Source organism: Erithacus rubecula, assembly GCF_903797595.1.
Source record: "Erithacus rubecula genome assembly, chromosome: 11".
NCBI classification, from domain to species: Eukaryota; Metazoa; Chordata; class Aves; order Passeriformes; family Muscicapidae; genus Erithacus; species Erithacus rubecula.
The window spans coordinates 14,364,594-14,388,199 of NC_136663.1; the positions used below are offsets into that span (position 1 = coordinate 14,364,594).

Here is a 23,606-nt window from a genome sequence, read left to right on the forward strand (position 1 = left end):
GTGGCCGAAATGCCAGGCCTGTAATAGTATAAGCTGAATAAACTTTCCCTTTTTGAATAAAACCTTGAGAAGATGGTCTGCAATATTCAACTTAAAAGACAGTGCACCTGGTCTGCAGAAATCATCATCATCATCGTCATCATCCCAATGTCAACATGTTAACGTTTCAGATCACAAACAAAAAGTGCTCATAAAACAATGGTTGTAGAGTTTAACAACAATTTCCTTCCTTAACATATAATGAAGTTGTATTAAAATAATATTTGCATTCCCTATTAAAGCAACTCTGCAGATGACCAGCAGATTTAGATTGGAGAACATTTACCGGTTTGTTTTTCCATTGCAGCCACCATAACCGCAGGACTAAAACCTGCCTGGGCCGCCGGCAGCACCAGCCACTGGTGCTCGAGTGCATTTTGAAACCAGGGTGAACAGCTGGCTCGAATGAGAGCCTGGGAGCCCACACCCTTGCTCTCCCTCAAATAACAATGTTTATTGCACTCTTATAGCACTGAAAGGAAAGCAATAAGCATTTGGGAAAACAACATCCAGAGGCTGGTATGTGGGAGGACATTACGATGTTATCCTGTCCAGCAATCTTTTACTTCTCTCTCACCATTTGATAATACAAACAGTGACTGAACAAATGTCCCTTTCACACTTTGCTCCTCTGCTATTTGTTCTCCGCCTCTCTCCCTAAAATAACACAAACTAACCGAGCTGGTAATAGTTTGTCAGATTCCAGAGTCTGGGATGCATTTTTGCCAGCCGATATCTGGACAGGAGCGCAGAGCTGCTGCAGCAGCCACAAAAGCACAAAAGAAGTCCCGTAAATCTCTCTGGCTCTTCTCATGCTGGAAGAGAATTGTGGTTATGTATAGGAGTCCATAGTGACATCTCTGCCATTTCTCCTGTGTCATCTCTCTGCACGCTGTTCCATCCCCCCCTCTAAGTTTCTGTGCTACTTAAAGCAATTACAACTGGAGTGACTCATTACACCACAAGTCTTGGAGTCATTCCCCCATACAAGAAAATAAAAGCTCTCCCTCTTTTCTATGAGATCCACTTTCTGCTGGTATTTGAGTGAGATGGTAACAAGCCAGACAGAACTGTCATCCAACACTTCTTCTCATGTAGCTTTCTACCCCTTAGTGACTTGGTAGGAACAACAAATACACAAACTAAAATGAAATGGAACTGGAATGCTGCCAGTGACACACAGTGCAAGGCAGTGACCTGCAGGTGGGAAAACCCATCTCCCTGAAGGATGAAGACTGAAGTTACCTACATGTACATCGTCTTTTATATTCCCTGGAGCTGGCAGCTTCCCCACATACCTGTGTGAAGTTTTATATGGCAACAATGAGGGGGGAAAAAAGTACTAATAGAGAAAGTGAGGTAACAAACCCACAAAATTGAAAAATAGGCTTAAAAGAAGCTCAGCAGCAGAATTAGAAATCAAACTTTCCCCCAAAAACAGCAACAGGAATCTAGCCAAGAAACAATGGTCTTTGTATACTTTGGAGACTAGAAGTCGAATAATTAGAGGCACATCTTGTTTAATCAGTAATACATAGGAAGTATTTCCTAGCATCCTAATTATGGGTTTAGTCCTGTAAGTCTTTACTTGCATAAGAAGTTTGTACTTAAAATGAATACTAAATACTTATGCTGTTCTTTAAAAATTTGTTTATTAGGAGACTGAAACAAAGCAGTAGGTTATAGCATCTAATTATGAAAAAGAGAATACAAATCACATTCAAGTAGCACCCTCCTTCTTCTTTTAAGGCGAACACCACAAATGATGAAAACACTTGGATTAAAATTAAAAGTTTATAATTTCGGTACATGTTTTTTAAACTGACGGTCAATCTGGCAAATACCAACAAGCAAGTTGCTTCTGTTCAACATGAGCATGCTGCAATGTACTTCTGAGATTAAGAGTTATTTTTAATTTTTATTGCTTTGTTGTTGAAAAAGTGCCTATATGTATGTAAATATTTACATACATATGTATTTTACAATCCATCAATCCATAGAATAATTTTAAAAACCGTGGACTTGTAGAAAAGTATTAATATGTAAACATACCATATTACAATGCTATTAATACAATACTTGTGTTATACATTAAATACAAATTATTGTATATTCTCATTCGGAAAATCTTTCAAGCTCTGACAGCATTATTTGACGGTTTACATATGGAAAAGCAGAAAGAAATCTATTTTATTATCCTCCACTAGAGGGAGAGAGAGCAGCTCTTGTTGCTGGGCAGATTCTGCAAACTGTTCATTCTGCACCACTTAAAGCAACGATGTCAAGTTTTGGGGGGAAAAAGCCCCGAGCAATTTAGTCCGTTATATTATCAAATACGAAGTAACTCCTAAAATACTGAAGCCCTGAAATCTAAATTTCGTTGCTGCTAGATTACTTTCTGGAATCAATACTATATATACCATGTTGATTTCTTTAGACATTGATGTTAGCATATTTATTAAAACATTTGAAATAAATAGCAAGAGTAACAAAAGTTGTAATAATTATTAATCTGATAGCAAAACAAAATTATCATATTATACTTTACATTCAGCATTGGATGTGGAACATTCCTACCAATACTGCATAATTTTCACTGCTTCCTTAGCAATCAGAGCATGATTTCTTCCACCCAACAGGTCACTCTCTATCTCAGAAGCTCAGAGAAATCTCACCTCCCCAAAGACAAATTGACAGTAAACTGTTCAGAGTGTCGATGTTTCCATTTCTCCTAAATACCCTGCTGATCCAGTCCATGATACCCACACAAGAACCTGTCACTTGCAGTTCTCTGGACTCACAGTCCTGCTGGTTTGCAGTTTGTGGTAGGGTAAGAAAGCAAGAGCTGGTGTCCCTGTGCCCACAGAACGTGTGGGAACTGCCCCAGCCCACAGAACAAGAGACACTTGGTTTAGCTCAGAGTACTGAGCAGGACCAAGCTTCTGATGCATTTATAAGAGCATTTGGACAGCGAGCAGAGGATGCTCAGCACCTGGAGGACAGCCATGCATGGCACATCATCAGAAGCCAGTTGCTTTCATTTAAAACCCACTGCAGGAAGAGTAAAGAAGAAAGGCTGGGAGGGGTCAATGTGTCAATTGTCAAAGCAATAATCTAGCCCTGGAAGTTCAAGTGACCTTGAAAAGTTGTAAATGTTTCTTTATATACTGCGACAAGGACAAACTAAGCACAAGGAAGCAACTGTTCAGTTTGTGCTGGTATAGATTTCAAAGGAAGCCCTCTGTTAATGGTTCAAGAACAAAAACTTAACAAGGAAACACAAACCAGGCCTTAATACAATGTTTGAATTTAATTCTGAAATTTACAAGATGCTCACAAATAAAAAATCCCGTTAAATATATTTCTATTCTGCAGTCCCATTTATATTTATTTAAGTTTTCTAAGGAACTGGAGGCAGTTTAATAATACATTCCTTTTCTCTATTTCTGTTTAGGAAAAACTGTAGTGATCGACTGTATGAGTGCTATGCAGATAGAGATTGAAAAAAACCCAATGAAACAAGCAAAATGTATTGGAACAGTTACTGAGAAGGAAGGAATGGCTCTATCTTAGACACATAATTCCAGCTTTTGTACAAACAGTTCTGGCTGAGCTGTCACATATATCTCTGTTGCAGGATCGCTGGGTTTTTTGGCCTAATGGAGATCAGTCACACTCCAGCTCCCCAAACAGCCCGTGCAGCTGTAGAGAGCACGAAGCTGCAGAACACTGAGCACACCTTGGCAGCTCCACACAACATGACAATCCCTTGTTCAGGTTCTGCTGCAGATGACCTTATGAGATATGAACCACTAACAGCACATTGCAGTTCAGCTGTGAGCTGAGGAAGGCACCTGCTGTAACTTGGCTGAAATATTTACAGCTCTCAATTCAGGGGAGGACAGTACTCCTTCTGTCTCTAATCATTGTTTACCTGCTCTGTTCTCATGAATCATAATACCATTGCTGTTTAAAAAGTACCTTTTCTGAAAATATATTGCTTTGGGATTTTACCCAAATCAAGTTATTAAAATGTTGTGTTAGGATTTCATGAAAGCTTTGATGCTTCACAAACTGTTTACAAAGAATGTAATACTTTGGCAGTGGTGCTACAGCAACTAAAAAGGGAAACAGAAAGGAAAATCACACAGTTCAAATCAATCTCAGAAAAATTCAATGTTTACAAGAACAAATGCTGTTTCATATCATGTTTGAAAATATTTACAGATCGGAAGATTCTTTAGATCAAAATGTCTGTTAAGATAAGCATGAAGAAAACTACAGAACAAAGCTAGGTATATATTTTAAACTTTTTGCATAATCTGCAACAAACCCAGATTTATTGGTTTGCACAAGACACATGCAAAACATTTACTTCATACCCACTGGAGCAAAATATTTCAAGAGAAAAAATTCAGAAAGTTACTGCACACAGATTAATGCTGTGATTTGAGTGCCAGAAAATCAGACATAGCCTTGGTACCACTGAAAAAAATACTTGAATTTATATTAACTAGTTCAGTGCTAATTTGACCTTGCTGGAATTTGCAGTTAATTTGGTTTATTTGCAACAGGTGTGACCCACAACCGAGTAATGCCCTGAATGCTCTGAGATCTCTTACATGCCCCAGTCTGACCCGCAGGAAGTGGCTGCAGTGCCAGTGTGAGTCATGGTGGAGGCCCTGAGTTCGCTCTCGGTACTTCAGATGTTCAGCCAACTGCAACCACACCCTTATGTTCACACGTTTTAAACCAGAAAAGTGAGATATCACCATGTGCAAAACATGTTCCAATTGTTAGTGTTACAATTGCACTTAGGACTAATACAATTTTTCTTGATTAGATAGTTTATTTTACCTTCTCAATATACAACTTTGATTGCTAACGTTGAAAGCTGAAATTAAATAACACTGGGAAAAGGGACTGTTTTATCACCTCTTCTTTTGTTTTGTGAACAAGGGTCATTTCTCCTGTGCTGTGACTTTCTTAATCAGGGAAATAACTATAATGGGTTGCAGAACACGTTTTCCTTTGGATTTCTTTATCTACAACATGGAAATGTAGGTCTGCTGTTGCTGCTGCCATTGAAGAATTTAAAAGTGTGGGGGTGGCAGCAGTTCAGTTCAGAAGCAGCAGACACTGCACATAGTCCCACCCGTCCAATGTACCCGGCCAGCTCTTTAGGCTTCTTCTCCATCTAAGTATCCTGCTCCTGCTCACCTTCTCCTTTCATTCTTGCTGTGCTTCTTGTGGCAGGATGGACCTGGCTCCAGCCTCTCATGTGATGCAATACTCAGTTTTGCTGGGAGAACCTCTAATATGAATCTTGACAAGAGAAAAGAGCCTCTCTACTCTGAGGCATGACCTCTGCAGCATCCCCAACTGCTGAGAAACATCCTTTTAATACAGTCCAGAAAATGTTCACATTTCTCACAGGATACACAGAGGGTGTTTTACACAATTTAATTGAAAGAGGGTTGCCTTAGATTGAATATTACAAAGAAATTCTTCCCTGTGAGGTAGTGAGGCACTTGCAGAGGTTGCCCAGAGAGGCTGTGGCTGCACCATCCCTGGAAATGCTCAAGACCAGGCTGGATGGGGCTTTGAGTAACTCAGTCTAGTGGACGATGTGTCTAACCACAGGAAGGGGTTTGAAACTACATGATCTCTAATGTCCCTTCCAACATATGATGCCTTGAGAGGCTACCTAGAGCAGAGATTAGACAATGTTAAAGGAATAAAGTAGGTATTTTTTAAAGAAGCCTTCAAAGGATACACCTTGGGCAGTACAAGAGCCCAGCCATGGCTACACCCAAGATGGATGGCATGTCACGAGTTTTAACACCTTTATAAGTTTTGATCCATTTGCATATTGGGGTTGATTGTCCAATTACAGCTTCAGGTTATGCAGTCCCATCCTCCCAGATTGCTCTCCTCAATTCACTGTTGTTTACACTTTTTGGGCCCAAAGCTGCAAGGGTGTCCTTGGTTCTCAGGCTGGATAAGGATTGTTTTGTCTAATTAAACTGTGAAGAGAACTTGCTGACACTTTATATGAAGTTCAGAGTTATTTACTAATGCAGTACAGAATCTGGAAAATATGAAAGCTAAAACTTAACGCATCACACAAACCATTCTATGATTCAGCACTGTCCTACTAAAGGATCTCAGGAAACTGGACAGGACCTCCTGTATCTGTAGCTGCTCTAATGCATTACCTCTTGGAGAGAGAAGAGAGAAGACAGAAAAGACAAGTAGTTATTATCCAAATGGAAATCTCTGTGCCAGCAATGATGAAAATGTTGCTTTTTCCTCTACTTTTGAATTCCATTCCCATGGCCTATCCTCAGTATTGAGTGAAGTTGAAGATAGCAAATTAGTCCATTCTTTCCAATTTGAGTAAGACTCTGCAGCTATCATGGGAGTAGGTGGGGAAATTGCTGAAAATGTTCATACTACTCAGAGTATTGTTTGATAATGTTGTTTTGTGGTGGATCCACCAAAGATACCAAGGATTCTCCACAGACAGGCAGTGGGAAAAGAAGGAAATATGCATTATTTCTGTTTGGCAGTCTGGAGTTACCAAAATGAAGAGAGTGCACAAGCTTTTAGGGTGTTATAAGAAAGCTATACTACAGTGAAGTCTCTATGCCAAATAATAATATAGAGTTATTTTCCTTTTTGCCTTTTTACCCAGCACCAATGTAACATGCCCTTGCAAATAAACAGAACCCTTCAGTCACCCAAAGCGACTCATGGAAAAAAGAGGAGGAAAAATCTATAAATACCATAAATTATTTTCTCTTTTAACAGTAACTGTGAAAGGAAGATCATTTGGTGATACTTTGTACTGATTAAAAGTTCAGTAATTCAGCACAACTGGGTGAAGGGGTTTTTTTTAATTTTTGTTCTGTATCTTGGTGCTGTAGCAACCAAGTCCTATTTCAAACCTTTCCTTCCTCATCAATCACTTCAGCACTACCACTTCATGGGAAGCAGGGTGGCAGCTTAATGAGAGCTTTAGGGAGGAGAGTGATCAGCACGACAGCAATAGTAGAGGAAAAGTGCTGGGAAGATAAATAGCACTTTATGTTTTTATTGGTACACATTTCCAGAGGGTTGAATGGTCTGTGAGAGCTACAGCACAGCTGCCCTTTTGAGCAATGGGAATTAAGCAAAGGGTTGAAGCTGAAAAGTATGTGGTCTGAATGACTGAACTGCAAGGTGGGTTAAAACTGGATGGAATCCTGGGCTTGAAGAATAGGAGTCAATGTTGTAATGTTTAGTTGGTGACCAATACAAGCAGAACACTCAGGAGTTAATACTGGTGCTAGAATTGTTTATTACCTTGATTTTAGCTTGGATAATTATATAGGATGCACCTGCAGCAGATTTTTAGACAATACAAACTTAGAAGGGGTGATTTTAAAATCAAACAGTGGAGGATCTGTTGAGAGGTCTTTGGAAAACTTAAAAACTGAAGCAACAGAAACCTTACACAGTGTGATGAGGAGTGTAAAGTGAACACATGGGGTTGAATAGTGCCAGACACCAGTGCAGGCTGCCAGAGCAGCAGCTGAAGAGCATGTGGCTGTCACAGTGGACACTAAGTTGAACATGAGCCAACAGGGTGTTTTCATTGTGATTAAAGTGAACCACAGTCTGAGCTACATTACGAAGGAAGCTCGGACAGCACAAGAAAGGAAATTATTATCTCTCCTTATTTAGTGATAGTGAGTTCACACCTGGGATAATGTGTCCTGTTTGGGGTTTCCCAGTTCTAGAAGGATGTCAATAAACAGGAGACAGGCATGCAGAGGGCTGTTGAGATAGTAAATGGCCTACAGCATACAACTTGTGAAGATACTTAGAATAAGTTTGGCTTGGTTTGCCTTGGTTTGCCTTCTTTGCCTTCTGGCAGAGAAGAAAATAAGGGAATATCTGACAATGATCTAAAATTACCCAAAAAGAGTTGCAAAAATTATTGAGCTGGACTCTTCTCAGTAGTAGTGAATGACAAAATCAGAAGGAAAGGTCACAAGTTGAGCTCTTGGAGTTGTGATTGGATGCATGTGGTTGTGCTACATGCATGGCTGGTGCTGCACAGGAATATACAGCCCAGAAAGGCTTGCCAGCCTCTATTCTTGAAGCCTTCAAAAGCAGCTTAAGCAAGGTCATGACTGACCTGTAATATCACAGGTCACAGATCTGCTTCAAGTAAAAAGTTGGACAGGATGGACCCCCGAGATCCCTTCCAACACCACTTCTAGACTATGCTGCCACAGTGACACCCAGACAGTAAAGGAAATTGAATTATCAATTCTTCCTACTTCTGCCTTCTTCCTTCTCTCCCTCCATTCCTCTTTCCCTCCAAGTTATATTATGACATCTAATTAGCTTTATGTTTTAAGGGACTAGTAAAGTGTCCTTCCATTTGAGTTGGGGTTACTCTGCTTGACATTCAAGTATTTTACACAGTTAAGATTTCTAAGGCACCAGACTCTATCAGACTTTGATTACCTCTTATTTTACTGGATCAGGCACCTTACTCTTCTTAGGTAAAAACTGCAGATTTTTCTGATACCATAGGATTGCATTCTTACAAAACGGACCTTTTTCCTTACTGGGCATAATTCATACTCCTGCTCTTAGACCTGCACAGTTCAATGGTTCCAATTTAAGTAGATCTATACATACTTAAGGGTTGACATAAATCCAAGACTATAGCCCAGAACCACTGTTCATATATGTATATGAACAGTGTATATATGTATGAACAGTGCATATATGTATGGCACAGCTGAGTGAATTCTCCATCAGATCAAATCTCTGTTGGCTCAAGGATTTAGGCACACAGGCTGCATATCAGGTACTGGAGGCACGGGGTTAACAGCCAATCAAATCTGTGTCTGTGGCAGACTTATAAGGGATGTTAGCATGTTAGATAATTTATAAATCCAAGTGTATGTGTCTCAAACTTGAGTAATAACACTAGTCGATAAGCAGCAAATTTCAAGTGCCAAGCCCCTAGCATTAAGACTTTTAAGAAACCAGATGCCAGTCAAAAAGCTAATAGCAAGCTATAAATTAAATTCTGGGATACCAGTGCCTATACACTGTTGGGCAAGGTATTTTTGTAAAAGATGAAATAACCAGGGAACGTGTGTACTGTAGAATGTCACACATTTGCAATGCACTAGCACAGTCTTTTTAAATGGAAATCTAGTTTTTGTTTATGGAGACATAAATAAACCAAATCACAAGTGTCTGACAGTAATCTAGTTATTTATTCTGCAAAAAGATTTCTTTTTGAAGACTACAATGCAAAGTAGCCTAAGTTTTATGTAAAGACTGAAGCCCTAGCAATAATTCATAGTCTGCTGCACACTTCAACGCAACCCAGACAGAAGTGTTTCATATTGATATATTTGATCAATTCGATCCATAATGGAGCTGCACATTTTTTATTGAAAAAGCCAGATCAGACTTGCATTTGTCAGCAGATGAAGGAAAGAGTCCAAGGAAAAATGAAAAAAAAAAAAAAAGCCCCAAATTAGTATTTTCAACCCTTTTCAGACCATTTCTTCTCTAAGAGATTCTGTGCCACATTTTGCACATAGGCAGTATGTGTAACACCGTTAAAACATTCCTGTTGGCCTCTCCTAATTTTGTCTTCTCTGAAGATACTTCTTATGTCTTCTTGAACAACCTTCATTTATAGTACTCAGTGCACTGCTAGGACATCAAGAATCTCTGAGAATGAAAGTGATGTGTGTTGGCATACAGACACCTTAGCCTGGGTGTATTCACTGCAAATAGAGCAATGAATGGCAGGATGTAAACCTCATTAGTCAGGTTTCTTAGAAAGATCCAACTGAGGAGTGGATACTGGTCTGAAAAAGTAATGATTTTGCAGCTCTTCTCCCAATAGTTGAATATTTTGGAAACTTATTTACTGTACAAGTAAGATACCATAGAGTGAAACTTCCCAAGCTGCATTGTCAGGGTGGTTTGGATACATAAATTTAACCAACCTCTCTGAAATAAGCGTATTCAACGATCGTTGAAATCTCGATACTGGCTGGTTTTATTGGATCATATCCTCCAGCTCTCTGGGATGTAAATTTTCGGCCATAACCTGTGCAGCAATAAACTTCATTCAGCCACAAGAGTGTGCATGTGAGAGGATTGCAAATCTGCTCTGCCAAACCAGAATTAGCCGGTATCGCAGGAATGAAAGAGCGTGGAGATTTGAAATTGCAGAGAATGGAGACAAGGCGGTGCAGAGGACGAGCTGCCTGGGGGGCAGGCGGCCCCAGACCGGTGCCGCACTCCTACGGAAAATAATCCCCAGGGCGGCGAGCAGGGGCGAGGCTGAGCTGGCGCGGGCGCTGAGCGGAGCCGGGCGCAGGTGGACACCGGAGCCCGCAGCAGCCCCGGGGTCCCGGGAGCAGCGCCGCGCCGCGGGTTGGGCTGACAGCGGGAATCGGCGCCGAGGAGCGCAGGGACGGCGGCACTGGCGGAGCTCGAGGCGGTGAGTACCTCGGGAGGAGCCGGGAGCCACCACACGGCACCGGCACCGGCGCCCGAGGGGAACGCGGAGCGGCCGCGCCGCCTGCGGCAGAGGCGCGCTGGGCTGGGCTGGGCTGGGCTGGGCTAGGTTAGGTTAGGTTGGGTTGGGCTGGGCTGTCCCGTCCCGTCCCGGGCCGTCCCGGCGCGGGCTCCCGGGGCCGGGGGCGGCGGCCCCTGGGAGGTGCGGGGAGCCGGGAGCGCGGCTGCCGCAGCGGGGTAACTCGCGGTCATCCTTTGTGCACGGCGGGCGGGCGGTGCCGCGGCCGCGCCGCCTCCCGACCGCCGCCCCCGCCGCAGCCCCGCGGGCCGAGCCCCCGCCCCGGCCCCGGCCCCGGGCTGGCCCCGGGCTGGCCCCGGCCGCTGCCGGACTGTGCCTGTGGCAGCCCCGCGGCCCGGCGGCGGCGGCCGTGCCCGCACCGGCTCTGCTTCGCATAGGTGAACCGAGCTGGAGCGCTGGGAAGGCGCCCCGTGTAAAGCTCCCAGAGCTGTTCTCTTGGGAGAAAAAAGTGCATCCTCTGCCTTCGGGCTGCTCCCGAAACAGGCTGTAAGCCTGTATAAAGTAGAGGTGCCCGCCTGATGCAAGCTGCCCCTTCCCTCGGTACGAAGAAGAGAAAACTGCTGGCTCTGCGAGCCAATTCCGCTGTCCCCGGGGACGGGGTCACACGGGGCCGCGGCAGCGCCGAGGGGTCTCCGGGAGGGCGCCTGAGCCGGGAAACACCCCTCGGAGAGGGTCTGCAAACGGAGCGCCTGCCGACTCTCTGCAAACTTGTCACCCTGGCAAGCAGATTAGCCTTTGAAACATTTAATTTCCCTGATTTTGTGTTCCTTTCTGGGCGCGCATTTTTATACACTGGGGCTCTGACTGGCAGAGGTGGCCGGTGTCCACATCCCTGGGAAGCTGCTGACAGCTGAAGTGTTCTGCATGTTAGCAAGGTGAAGTCAGAACTGCTGACACTAATGACAACCAAAATAAACCATGTTTTTAGCAATGTTTCCTCTGTATGCCTTCAGCAGCCAAATAATTGCATGTGTTATGTTTACTGGGAATATCACAAAGTAAAACTTATTGCTAGTTATAATGCATTTATGAGTTATCTGTTGGAACTGCCTTTAAAATACAATTTTATTCTATAGTTTTTAACATGGAGGCAGTCAAACGCTGGAAGAAGTTGACCAAACGTATGTAAATTATTCATCATATGGACTTTTTATAGCAAGAGCAGATGTTTTTCAGTGATCTAGTTGAACCACAAGCTAGAGAGCCATAGCTCCACTGATGGTACATGGAACTTGGGTGTTTTGCTGCTAACTTAGGTCTTATTACAGCACCTGCATTTGTCCCTAAAATAGCTCATGAGTCAGGTTTTCAAAAATGCTCAGCATCTTTGCAGGCACTAATGCTTGGGCCATTTTTCTAAGAGGTCTGCATACTTTGTGTGTATATAGTATAAAAAGCTTTTCTGGGAAAAAAAAAAATCATCTTGTTCTTTTCCAGGTGACCAAATAGGAACCCGTATTCTCCTGCCTTTAAATGAAATTCCTTCTGAGGGGCTGAATTCAAACACTATTACTGTGAGTGGGTCTTCCCTGCCTTGCTTGTTGGGGAAACTGGGTGGCTTTACAAATCAGCTGCTGTCATTTTCATTACAGTTTCTCTAGGATTTCACAACTGGCTCCTCTGCCTTTCATGAGCCTGTTCTTGGCAGTGCTGTGTGGCAGGTAAGTGCCCTTTTGCTGGGACAGGCAGTCACTCCTGGGGAGGGGATCCAGGCATCCAATCCTTGCGTTATCCAGAGACCCAAAGTTTGTGCAGTTATTGGAGATGACCTTCCCTGCTTTTGAATGCATTCACTCTGAACTTTTGACCTTAGTGAAAAGTTACTAGTATGAAAGTAATAATAAGCAAGAAATCATTTCAAATGGAAAATATATGCATTTTCTGAAGATTGTGGGGGTTGATACCAGCATGACATTAACTTGAATCCACTCAATCTAAGCCAGTTCTGTCAGCAAGACTGCAAATGGGAGTGTCATAACTTTGCACTAAATATCGCTTACTTTTCTTCAAATAATTTAAAATATGTAAAAGATGTGCCTATTTCCTATCCGAATAAGTACTTTTTTGTATCCAGTATCAGGATTCAGGTGCATTATGCACAAAACCAGTCAAAAGTATAAGAGAGAAAGGTGAGGCTTACATTTAATCTTGACTCTGATTCTTCAGTTACTTAATTTTGTATTCCATTATCTAAGATGCAGTGTAATATCCCTCATAAATTTTCATTAATCTTATGTAGAGCATGTGCAACAGCTTGCGATTTTCCTTCATTCTGCCTCTTCTCATTATTTCCATTAACATTATTATTCACTGTGTTTATCACCTTTTTGTACCTAGTCTCTCTCTGCCTCGTGAGTGGGCTGAATCCTCTGTAAGTAGTCCTGTAACCTACAGCAACAGAGGATCTGACTGTACATTATGAGGAAAGGGTTGAGATGTCATCTTTAAGACCTAACTTTTACAGAGGAAGGGTGAGGTATAATTATGACTAAGGCTGTCCTCTTTAATTTTTAATTAATAATAAAATTTAATAATTGTGATCGGGCTGTCCTTTTACAAAAACAGTCTGCACCACCACATGGCTCTGACTTGTTCCTCGGCTGCCTGTCCTGCCTCAAACACCCTGCAGGAGCTCTAGAAGGACCCCTAAGCACTATCCCCATTCTCTGTTTCCCAGTTTGGAAATGAAAAGCCTGGAAAGCATTTCAGTATCCATTTCTACTGGCAACCCATCAATTGATCCCAGCTTATCTGCCTGTGCAGCAAGTGTTAAACATGCACAGTCCTTGTTCTTCCTCACTGTGTCACCAATACCTCCCATGGCTAAGTTAGGGCTAATGATAACTTAGTCACTAAAAAACATCCATTTGTGAACAATTTGCTACCAGGAGTGCAACATATTTTAGCTGCAGCTTACTTATGAGGCAAATCAGTGTGCTCTTGGAGGAACCTATATGCTCAAGCTGCTCTTAGTTACACATGATTACCTGCAGTGCAAGGAAGGGTCAGGTGGCACTTGACTACAAAGAGAACTTAGGCAGCAGCCTGGCTGGACACCCTGCATGTATCCACAGGTGTTCCCTGGCATCTGGGACTGGCCAGCTCTGACTCCAGCTAGGGATTACTGTGGAATGCCCCAGGGCTCTCTCTGTGTGTTTATCTAGCAATAAGAAAAAAAGTTTGGAAAGGTAGTAACTTGAGAAGCAAAATGTACTCACATATTTAAAGACAAATTTTCAGTTGGTACAGAATCTGGGTTTGTCTGCTCACTACTTGTTTGCAGCAGTGAGGAGCACAGGATACATAAGGAGCTTTTTAAAACAATTTCTGATAACTTTTTTCCCTTTCCACTGTTGTGAAGCTGATGTTTCTTTTTATTTCTCTGGAGAAGAAAAGACTAAAAACTACCCTCTCTGGTAATTTGTATCATTGCTTTTCTAGTCTCCATGGAAACCTATGTGGTGCTCCACAGTTGGGTAAGGTTTGAATCTGTTGTAACAGAAGTCTGATGAAGGGAAGACTGGATTCTGCACCTTGACTGTTAATCAGTTAAAAGTGGTTTTGAAATTATTTTCACCTGGTATTTCGATTGTCACTTAGAGTACAATAGAATAAACCAAAGTAATCAAATTAAGCTCGTGTGGCCTGATCCTATGTACACCAATGCATGTAACTCTGCCATTCAGTTTGATTCTGAGAGGCATTGACATTAATTTGGAATAATTCTTTTTCAGTAGGATTATAAGGATTAATACTATGGAAACTGAAAGCATATTAGAAAACTGTTGCCACATTGACTCTAATAAAAAGCTTTCCAGAGAGGTAGTAACAGTCACCTCATTGTGATTTATGTAAGCAAAACATTTTGGACATCAAGAATCTTAATTCCTTATCTTTTGCTGTCTTCATTCTTGTTTTCCACTGCTAAGGAAGAAATGCTTCCCCAAACTGGTTTCCTCTGAGAAGATGTGGTAACCATCTACCTTCTGCTTCAGGATTTCACTTCTTTACTCCAAGCTTTATGAACTGGAACACAAAGGCACATTATCTTACTGGGACAGCAGAAGGTGACACAGAGCAGTAATATACAGAGAGAGACCAGTCTTTTTTGTGACATCAACCCATGAAGAGTGAGGTTTCTCAGCCATCTAAAAGTAAGTAAAATATATAGTAATAGAAATAATGCAGCCTACTCTCAGCCTGTAAATACTCCTGCATAGACAGCCATGATAACAAATTGGGCAAAGAAATAAATTAATTGGATAATTTTCTAAGCATTTTAGATTTGAACTATGAAGTCACAGTATTCACTACAACAGCACTAACCATGGTGGTGAAATATGGTAGTGATTTATGGCACTCACTATAACAAAAATACAAAATCTGATTATTTTGTATGTATTCTTAGGTATTTACTGCATTTGCTTTAGAATACTGTGGAGAAAATGTATGCTAGTCGAGAGGATATTGGATATGATTTTGGAGAGGACTCAAAAGTTGGAAGTAAGCCAGCTAAACCTAATCCAAACATTGATGGAGGATGGGCTTGGATGATTGTACTTTCCTCTTTCCTTGTGCACATACTCATCATGGGTTCCCAAATGGCCCTTGGAATACTCAACATGGAATGGCTTGAAGAGTTTAATCAAAGTCGTGGCTTAACAGCATGGGTTAGCTCCCTCAGCATGGGCATCACACTTATTGTAGGTATGTGCCAGCATCACATATTTTAAAACTATATAGATTTTAAGAATATGTTTGCCAATCATCCCTAAAGTATATTCCTATGATTGTCCAAAATTGACCTTTTAAAGTCACCAGGACAAATGATAGAGAAAGGAAGCTTGTGACTTTCAGGTCTGACTAGAATTAAGAAAACATGACTTCCCATACTCCATCTGTGAGGAGAAAATGTTGAAATCTCAGTTTATATTTCAGTTTGGTAGCTGAATGCAAAATGTATTTTTTTTTAGATGTAGTTGGATCAACCCAAAATAATGTATGGAGGAAATTTTTGTGTATATATGTACATACACACCTATGACTCCCTAAATTAAGACTGAAAAAGTTGTGTTTAGATCTACCTAAAATATTCCACTGAAAACAAGATAAAATGCTTAACTTCTGGTTACTTGTGAAAAAGTCTTGCACTCACAGAGCATCAGCATTTGGAGCAAGAGTTTCAGCTTATTCCTCTGTTTAAACTGTCCCTTCTTCATGGGGCAACTTTGATTGTAGGTCTTGCAGGTATTTACTAAGAATTTAATCAGTTGGTTGTATTTCTCTTTCCCTAATTTTAATAATTAACATGAAAAATAAACTGAGTTGCACTAGTAGCCTGATGCTTTAACATTTTATTTAAAAACATTAAGAAACTTAAGCTGAAAAATTATTAGAGCATAAAGAATTAAATAAATAAATTATAATTTCTTTCATGTTTTTTAACAGGTCCTTTTATTGGTTTATTCATCAGCATGTGTGGGTGCCGCACGACAGCCATAATTGGAGGGGTACTGAATGCCCTGGGCTGGATACTGAGTGCCTATGCCTCAAATGTGCACTACCTCTTCCTCACCTTTGGACTGACAGCTGGTGAGAGCTGCATGAATGTTTGAAGGTTCTTTCAATTATTTTTGATTTCTTTGAAGCTTATCTGAGTGAACAAATAGGGAAGGTAGACTGTAAAGTCATTCCACACTTTTTTACAGCCTGTCATCTTTTTAGGAAACTTATTTACTGAGTGGACTTGGCCCAGTGACTTCTGTTGTCATTTAAATTTGCCATGTGAAGGTGGTACTTTTATCAGTTTCACCCAAGTAAATACATTAGAGGACATTTATAATTTGTAACCCAAACTCGTACAAGTAAAATTTAAAGATTAATTTTATATCTAGCTAACTCCTCTCTTTGTCACAGGAAAGAATGACCAATATTTTCTCCAAAAGTTGCTCCACATCAATAAAATACTGGATTATGATAATTCTGCAGTTCTTCAAAACCCATTTTAAAGGGTGAAGTGGGTTGCAGCTGGTAGGCAGCTAAGCTGCACACATCTGCTCACTCACTCTCCCACAGTGGAATGGGGAGAGAATCAGAAAGGTAAAAATGAGATAAAGAGAGTTCAGTAGATACTGCCAAAGCTGAATGCACAAACAAAACAAAGATAAGGAATTAATTCACTACTTCCCACGGGCAGGCAGGCATTCAGCTGATTCCAGTAAAGCAGGGCTTGCCTGGCAAGACATTGCCACAACTCCGAGTCCTCCCTTCCTCCTCCCTTCCTGCAGTTTCATTGCTGAGTTCATCTCATGGATGTCCCTTCAGTCAGCTGGGGTCCCCTGTCCCACTGCATCCCCTCCCAGCCTCTGGTGCTCCTCCACTCTTGGGGGATGAGAAACAGAAAAGGGCTTGGTGCTGTGTAAGCACTGTCCACCAACAGCTAAACCATGCCTGTGTCAGGCAGGTCACACACCCAGAACACAGCACCAGAAGAGCTGCTAGGGAGCAAATTAACTGTACCCCAGCCTCCCTGAGGATAATGCCTGGGGCTGGATTTCATACATAGTCTCTAATAGCCGTTATTCATATTGTATCAACAACCACTTACAACAACTAATACTGCTACATTTTTAAAATCAAAATGACTGAAGCAATGTTTTGTCATTTTAATGAAATTAGATGTCTAGAAAACCTTTTTACATGTGTAAGAGCCCAATCAAAATACAAAAAGGCATGTGGGTTTAGGTTCCTTCAAAACCAACAGATCTTTAGTGCCTTAATGCTCAGTTTCTAGCAATATGTTTCTTGTGAAAAAATTCAGTTATTTGAAGTAAATGGTGTAGAGGAACCCAGTATTAAGTACTAAAAGCACTACTCCATTTTATTTGCTGTTCAATTCTGAAGAGATACTGCTAATAGACATGAAACAAAAAGGTGAAAATTATCCGTGTAAGAAATACAAAATTTGAACTTTAATTACTATCCAAACTACACTGAGCAGTTCAAGCGGCTTTGAAATGTTATTTATTCCACAGATAACAGTTATGTTTGCAAATGAAGCAGGGTCTATGTTACATTTGCCAGAGGGAAGCATTATGGAAAAAAGGGATTGTTTACAATACTAGTAATAGCTTCAGTACTCTGCATTTTCTTAAACTGTCCTTTCATAGAAATCTACAGAATTTCTATACATAAATTTTTATCTAGCTTTTGGATGGAGAAATACTGAGACTAGCAAAGATCACTGTGATAACCCTTGATACCACCATACCATAGACTTCAGTAATGTAAATTGCTGAACAAAGAACAAGGATCACAGAGAGGATACTGCCTTTTTCAGAATTTCTGTTTCCATATATATTTGATATAATCAAGCAGGCAGGAATCTACACAGTTGTTCTTCAGCCCTTTTGATTTTTGGAAAGAGCACACACATAACTACAAATGCAGATTTAAATAGAGTACTTAAAGAGGGCTGAAAAATATATTTTATGGGAAAAAAAAAAAATCAGAGACAAATTTCCATGTGAGGTGGAGAAGTGAGATGTTGCAGGAGTAATTCTGTCCAGAAAAACAGTGTGGAGGTACCCAAGAGGTTCCTCCCATCTCCATGAGACCTGTGCTCACTGTCCCTTCCCTGATGATCTCACTCCCCCTCAGTCCTGGCACCCAGGGAAGTCTCTCCATGCTCTCATGGCTGCTCCTGTAAAGCTGCTGTTCCCCTGCAGTAGCCACCTCTTGCTGCCACCATCTCTGGGCCTGCATGCTGTGCTTGTGGGGCTGCCCATGGCTGCTGCCCTCAGTGCATCCATCCAATCCCAGGCTCACCTCTCCCATCCCAGGCTCACCTCTCCCATCCCAGGCTCATCTCTCCCATCCCAGGCTCATCTCTCCCATCCCAGGTTCATCCCTCCCATCCCAGGCTCACCTCTCCAATCCCAGGCTCATCTCTCCCATCCCAGGCTCATCCCTCCCATCCCAGGCTCATCCCTCCCATCCCAGGCTCATCTCTCCCATCCCAGGCTCACCTCTCCCATCCCAGGCTCACCTCTCCCATCCCAGGCTCACCTCTCCCTCCCTGCCCTCCTCTCTCCTCACAGCTGGGTACCCTCAGCTCCCCTGGGCTGGCCCCTCACGGCAGCCCCAGGAGCAGGAGCTCTCCTGGGGAGCAGAGAGGCCTCCATGAGCCCGTGCTTGGGTGTGCTTGGGACACTGGTGTGAAAAAAAAAAAAAAAGAAGCCCAATTGTGTATTTGCCTAGGTAAGAAACAAATATTTCTTACAAGCAAAATGGGTCAGCTCTGGCCAGGGTCACTGCTGTGATGTTGAAGGGCTTTTCTCAGGCTATTCTGGAACCATGGCTTTCTCTGGCCTAGCTGCAGCTAGATCATTCTGTAGCTGCAAGCAGCTATGTTAGCACCTATTTAGGAAAACTTCTAAGTCACAACATACTTCTGAATTATAATCACAGTTAGTTGGGAAGTATCTTCTGCGTGTACCTGTTCCAATCCACATTCTTCTATGAAGAATTTACTGGGAGAAAAAATGGTGACCTGTTACCTCTAATGATGTGTTTGCACAACTCATTGCTTTCTGCTTGACGTATATGCCATGAATACCCACCCTGGTTTTTAACTACAAGTGGGGGGTTTTCAGCAGAATTAGAGATCTGTCTTGTAAGAATGAGGAGCTACTGTGTGGCCCTCCCTGGACCATCCAAAGAACAAACCCAAAGCCACCTGAGGTCCCACCAGTGCACGAACCCCACTCCTGACTCCTCAATACATGTCACGGTCACTATGGCTCAGCAGTTACTGAATGAGGACAGGAACTCTGTGTGAATCTTCTTTGCTGGGGAAGTTAGGTGAAAGCAACAAGATGTGCTCACTAAGCAGTTCTGGTCACTGATACCATCAGATGTGGGTATTATTATTGCAGATATTTCAAAATAGGCTGTGTCTATGTTTGTCTCCATAGTAAATGTCACTGATTGGTCAGGGGGCATTTGTAACTTTCCAGTGTTGTCCTGCTGATCTGAGATAAAGATTTTATACTCCATGTGTTTAGTTTTTCCAGCAATAAATATCAGTATTGCATTCTTGCTGAAATGAGTATTGCAGGTTTTGGAAAATAGTACAAGACAGAAATGAAAGCTAACATCCGAATTGAATATTTTTGGTTTTACTTCTTTGCTTACACAAAAGTTAGGGATAAAACTGGGTTTTTTTTGTTGTTTTTTTTTCCACTGCTTTTTACAATGTTGGCAAAAAGTTCAGATTTATTTAATTTTATTTTTTTAACAGGCATTGGAAGCGGCATGGTTTATCTGCCCGCAGTGGTCATGGTAGGGCAGTATTTTCAGAAGAGAAGAGCACTTGCACAAGGGCTCAGTACCACAGGAACAGGGTTTGGAACCTTCCTAATGACTGCCTTACTGAAGTACCTCTGCAGTGAATTTGGGTGGAGGAATGCCATGTTCATCCAGGGGGCCATCTCCCTGAACCTTTGTGTCTGTGGGGCACTTATGAGACCACTCTCTCCAAAAGACCTCTGTGAAAAATATGTGGTGAGAAGTGACAGTGAAGAAAACCGGGCAAAAGCTCTGTCCCATTCTACAGAGTCTATAAAATCCAATGGAGTCCTTGGTGAAGAAACAGAGAAAAAAGAAGAGGCAGCAAGTGAAGAAGTGCTTGGCAGCGTGCAGCATACAGAAATTGGAGGTAAATCTGGAAGTGGAAGGAGCATGTATGGACTGCGCCTCTTTAAGACAGTGAGCCAGCTGACAGTTACAGTCAGGAAGGGCTTTGCACTCTGGTACTCCAGCTACTTTGGAGCTGCATCACTGTTTACCAATAGAGTATTTGTGGCCTTTATCATTTGGGCTTTGTTTGCCTATAGCAGCTTTGTCATTCCCTTTATTCACCTTCCAGAAATAGTCAAGCAGTACAACTTATCTAGGCAGGACAATGTATTTCCTTTGACATCCATTATAGCCATTGTTCATATTTTTGGTAAAGTGATCCTTGGAATCATCTCTGATCTCCCGTGCATCAGCACATGGAATGTCTTCCTCATGGCTAACTTTACCCTGGTCACCTGCATTCTTACTTTGCCACTAATGCAGACATATGTTGGCTTGGCTGTGGTTTGTGCTCTAATAGGATTTTCTAGTGGCTATTTTTCTCTAATGCCTGTTGTGACTGAAGATTTAGTTGGAACTAAACACCTTGCAAATGCCTATGGCATCATCATTTGTGCCAATGGAATATCTGCTTTGTTTGGACCACCCTTTGCAGGTAAAAAGTTCAAATTGCTAATGAACAGATGTTTGTGTAATGACCGTGTGACTCTTTGTATCATTAAACTTTCTTATGCTGTGAGCATGTGTAGTTAACAAAATCACAGCTACTCCAGAATGAATGTAACATTGAGCTTTACATTGTACAGATTTGCAGGTCACATCTGCTGGGTTCCAGCTCACCGCCTCACATTGCAAATTACAGTTCTTGGACATAACTCCAAATCTATTACAACCTATCCTTAAAATGACATGTTTCCTTAAAATAGTTATCATATACTTTTTAAAATGAGAAAGGTGTAACCTATTTTTTCATGTTTTGTACACTATATGCACTATACATATTCATTCCTTTACCCACATGAAGAAAGGTTGAATAGTTCACAGGGTAGGCAGCTGTTTGTACCACAGCATTACCCCAAGGACTGTGCTGTGTGTTTGGGTGTCCCCATTACAAACTACCAACTGATGTGTTGATTTAACTAACTGTTTTGCCTTCCTTCAGCCAGAAATACCTACTTTGGGGACTGCATTGCTCATAGCCTCTTTATTGCCATCCCCAAAAGAAGGGAGAAGTGTATGTATGCTATCCCTAGAGTTACTTAGGTGTAAACAGACATTCATTATAAATGTCCTCATAGAAAGAGGCGGGGGAGTACAGAAGAGATACAGGTACTGATTATCAGTTCTTTATCAGACTCCAGCTCTCTTTCACAGAGGTGCTGCTGAGAAGAAAGCTATGAGAAATCTCATGGCCATGGTCAGCCAGGGGCAGCTCTAGGCTGAGGGGAAGCCAGCAGCAGCATGAGCAGCCCAGGGAAGCGAGAGCCCCTTCTCTCCCCACCACTGGGTGAGCAGCACGAGTGAGAGAAAAGCTTGCTCAGTGCCCCTTGAAAGCAGCAGTGTTTTACTCTGCCACCTCAGAGCTCCCTCAGCACCTCCCAGTCCGTGCTAAACCTGTCTCAGTATTTGGGCTTTGGTTACAAAGCAAATTGGATGCAAGTTGCTGATGTAAAGAGAACTGATCTTGTGGGTACCTTGCAATGCAGCCAGTGTGGCATGAGAGAGTTTTGCTCATTTGGGTTCTCAAACCTTCCCATAGTAATGAAGAAGTAACTGCAACGTGTTTTTGCAAAGGAATTGAGGCTGGAACAGTCATTGCAGTATTGAGATTGTATCTCTTGAACAGTCTTCTGTTGGTGTGTGAGGCTTGGAAACAGCTATGGAGAATGTGCTTGCTTGCACAAGGCACGGCATTTGAACTAAGCAGTACAGGGTATTTTACAGAGGCAGTGTTAGGAAGAAGGAACTAATTGGTTTGGGATTGCAAAATATCAATTTTAAAATCTGTTTGAAAAATATTTTTTTCCACAAAGCATCTGTGGATTTGACAGAAATGTCATGAAAGAAATGTGAAATATTTTTTTGTATTTTCTCACAAAATGTACCTTTCTGTCACACTTTGTAACAAACATGTTTTGTCCTTGTTTTCCAGGTTGGATCTATGACATCACACAAAAATACGATTTTTCTTTTTACATAGCTGGATTGCTATACATGGTGGGAATAATATTTTTACTTATACAACCTTGTATTCAAAAGAAACAGCCAAGAGAAAAATCTACAGAAGAAGCACAAGTATAGAACAAATCCCAGAAGTTTTTTTTACAGAACTTTTTTGTTTTCATTTTCTCTTGTGTGACAGTAGGAAGATATTTTTCTTATAGAACCAACCACATTTAGCAGCACTTAAGTGAAAAGCAAATGTGCTCCATAATGCTTATATATTATTGGAAATATGCTTTTAAAATTAGTTAAGATATTTTACTTTACAACTACCAAATATAATAATTAAAAGCACACTGCTAGTATTTTAATATTAGAACAATGCCAGGAACCCTTACCCTTGCTTCTCTTTTAACTTTTCACCATTAAGCATTGATGAAAATCCATTGACTGCAGTGCAGTTACTCTGATTTACACTAGTCCTACAAGAGAATTTGGTCAGGACATGAATGATTTATAAAACTTCTCTCTACTATGTATTCAATCTGATGAAAGATTAGTTACTGAGCATAAGAAAATGATTGTATTTCTTGCCTGGCTAGTCAAGTACTGTTGAAATGCTATTATAATAATTCCATTAATTCAGTGTACTAAAATTACTACTTGTGCGATGCAAATCTAAAGAAAAGTTCTCATCTATTTCTGAAGTGATCCAGTTGGACACAACAGGTCCCTCCCAATCCAGTATATTCTGTGATTCTACTTGAATTATTTTTATTTTCTTTTTCTTTTTCTTTTTCTTTTTCTTTTTCTTTTTCTTTTTCTTTTTCTTTTTCTTTTTATTTTTATTTTTATTTTTATTTTATTTTTTTAAACTATCAACTACATCTAAAGTAGCCAGCCTCAATACATAGGCTGCATTTTAAATGCTGTGACACTTAATGCACCTGAACTAAAAAACCCATGAATGCAGAAACAGGAAACATATGGAAAATATCATTGTGACTGCAAAATGTTTCCAGAAGCAGTTTGAGTTCTCTGGCCCCTTTACCTAATTAGAGTGATTGTAGAATTTAATAGCATTGCCACTGACTCCTTTCATGGAAATGAACTCTACTACAGCACACTAAATTTT

The 23,606-nt window shown here is 41.3% G+C and overlaps 1 protein-coding gene across 1 annotated transcript; it reads left to right on the forward strand.

Moving 5' to 3' along the window:
• Positions 1–9,445: 9,445 nt before the first annotated feature.
• Positions 9,446–23,261, forward strand: SLC16A14 (solute carrier family 16 member 14). Its single transcript, XM_079315435.1, has 8 exons — positions 9,446–10,573; positions 12,107–12,183; positions 12,262–12,330; positions 14,599–14,823; positions 15,078–15,376; positions 16,118–16,261; positions 19,971–20,963; positions 22,461–23,261. Exons 5-8 carry the CDS (start codon positions 15,115–15,117, stop codon positions 22,607–22,609), a joined length of 1,548 nt encoding a protein of 515 aa, XP_079171561.1. The 5' UTR covers positions 9,446–10,573; positions 12,107–12,183; positions 12,262–12,330; positions 14,599–14,823; positions 15,078–15,114; the 3' UTR covers positions 22,610–23,261.
• The last annotated feature ends 345 nt before the right edge of the window (positions 23,262–23,606 follow it).

Excerpts from the sequence above, each read along its gene's own strand:
- SLC16A14 (XM_079315435.1), top strand. The coding sequence starts at position 15,115 with ATGTATGCTAGTCGAGAGGATATTGGATATGATTTTGGAGAGGACTCA. Across the intron at positions 15,377-16,117 it reads GGGCATCACACTTATTGTAG|GTCCTTTTATTGGTTTATTC; the intron begins GTATGTGCCAGC and ends GTTTTTTAACAG. Across the intron at positions 16,262-19,970 it reads CACCTTTGGACTGACAGCTG|GCATTGGAAGCGGCATGGTT; the intron begins GTGAGAGCTGCA and ends TTTTTTTAACAG.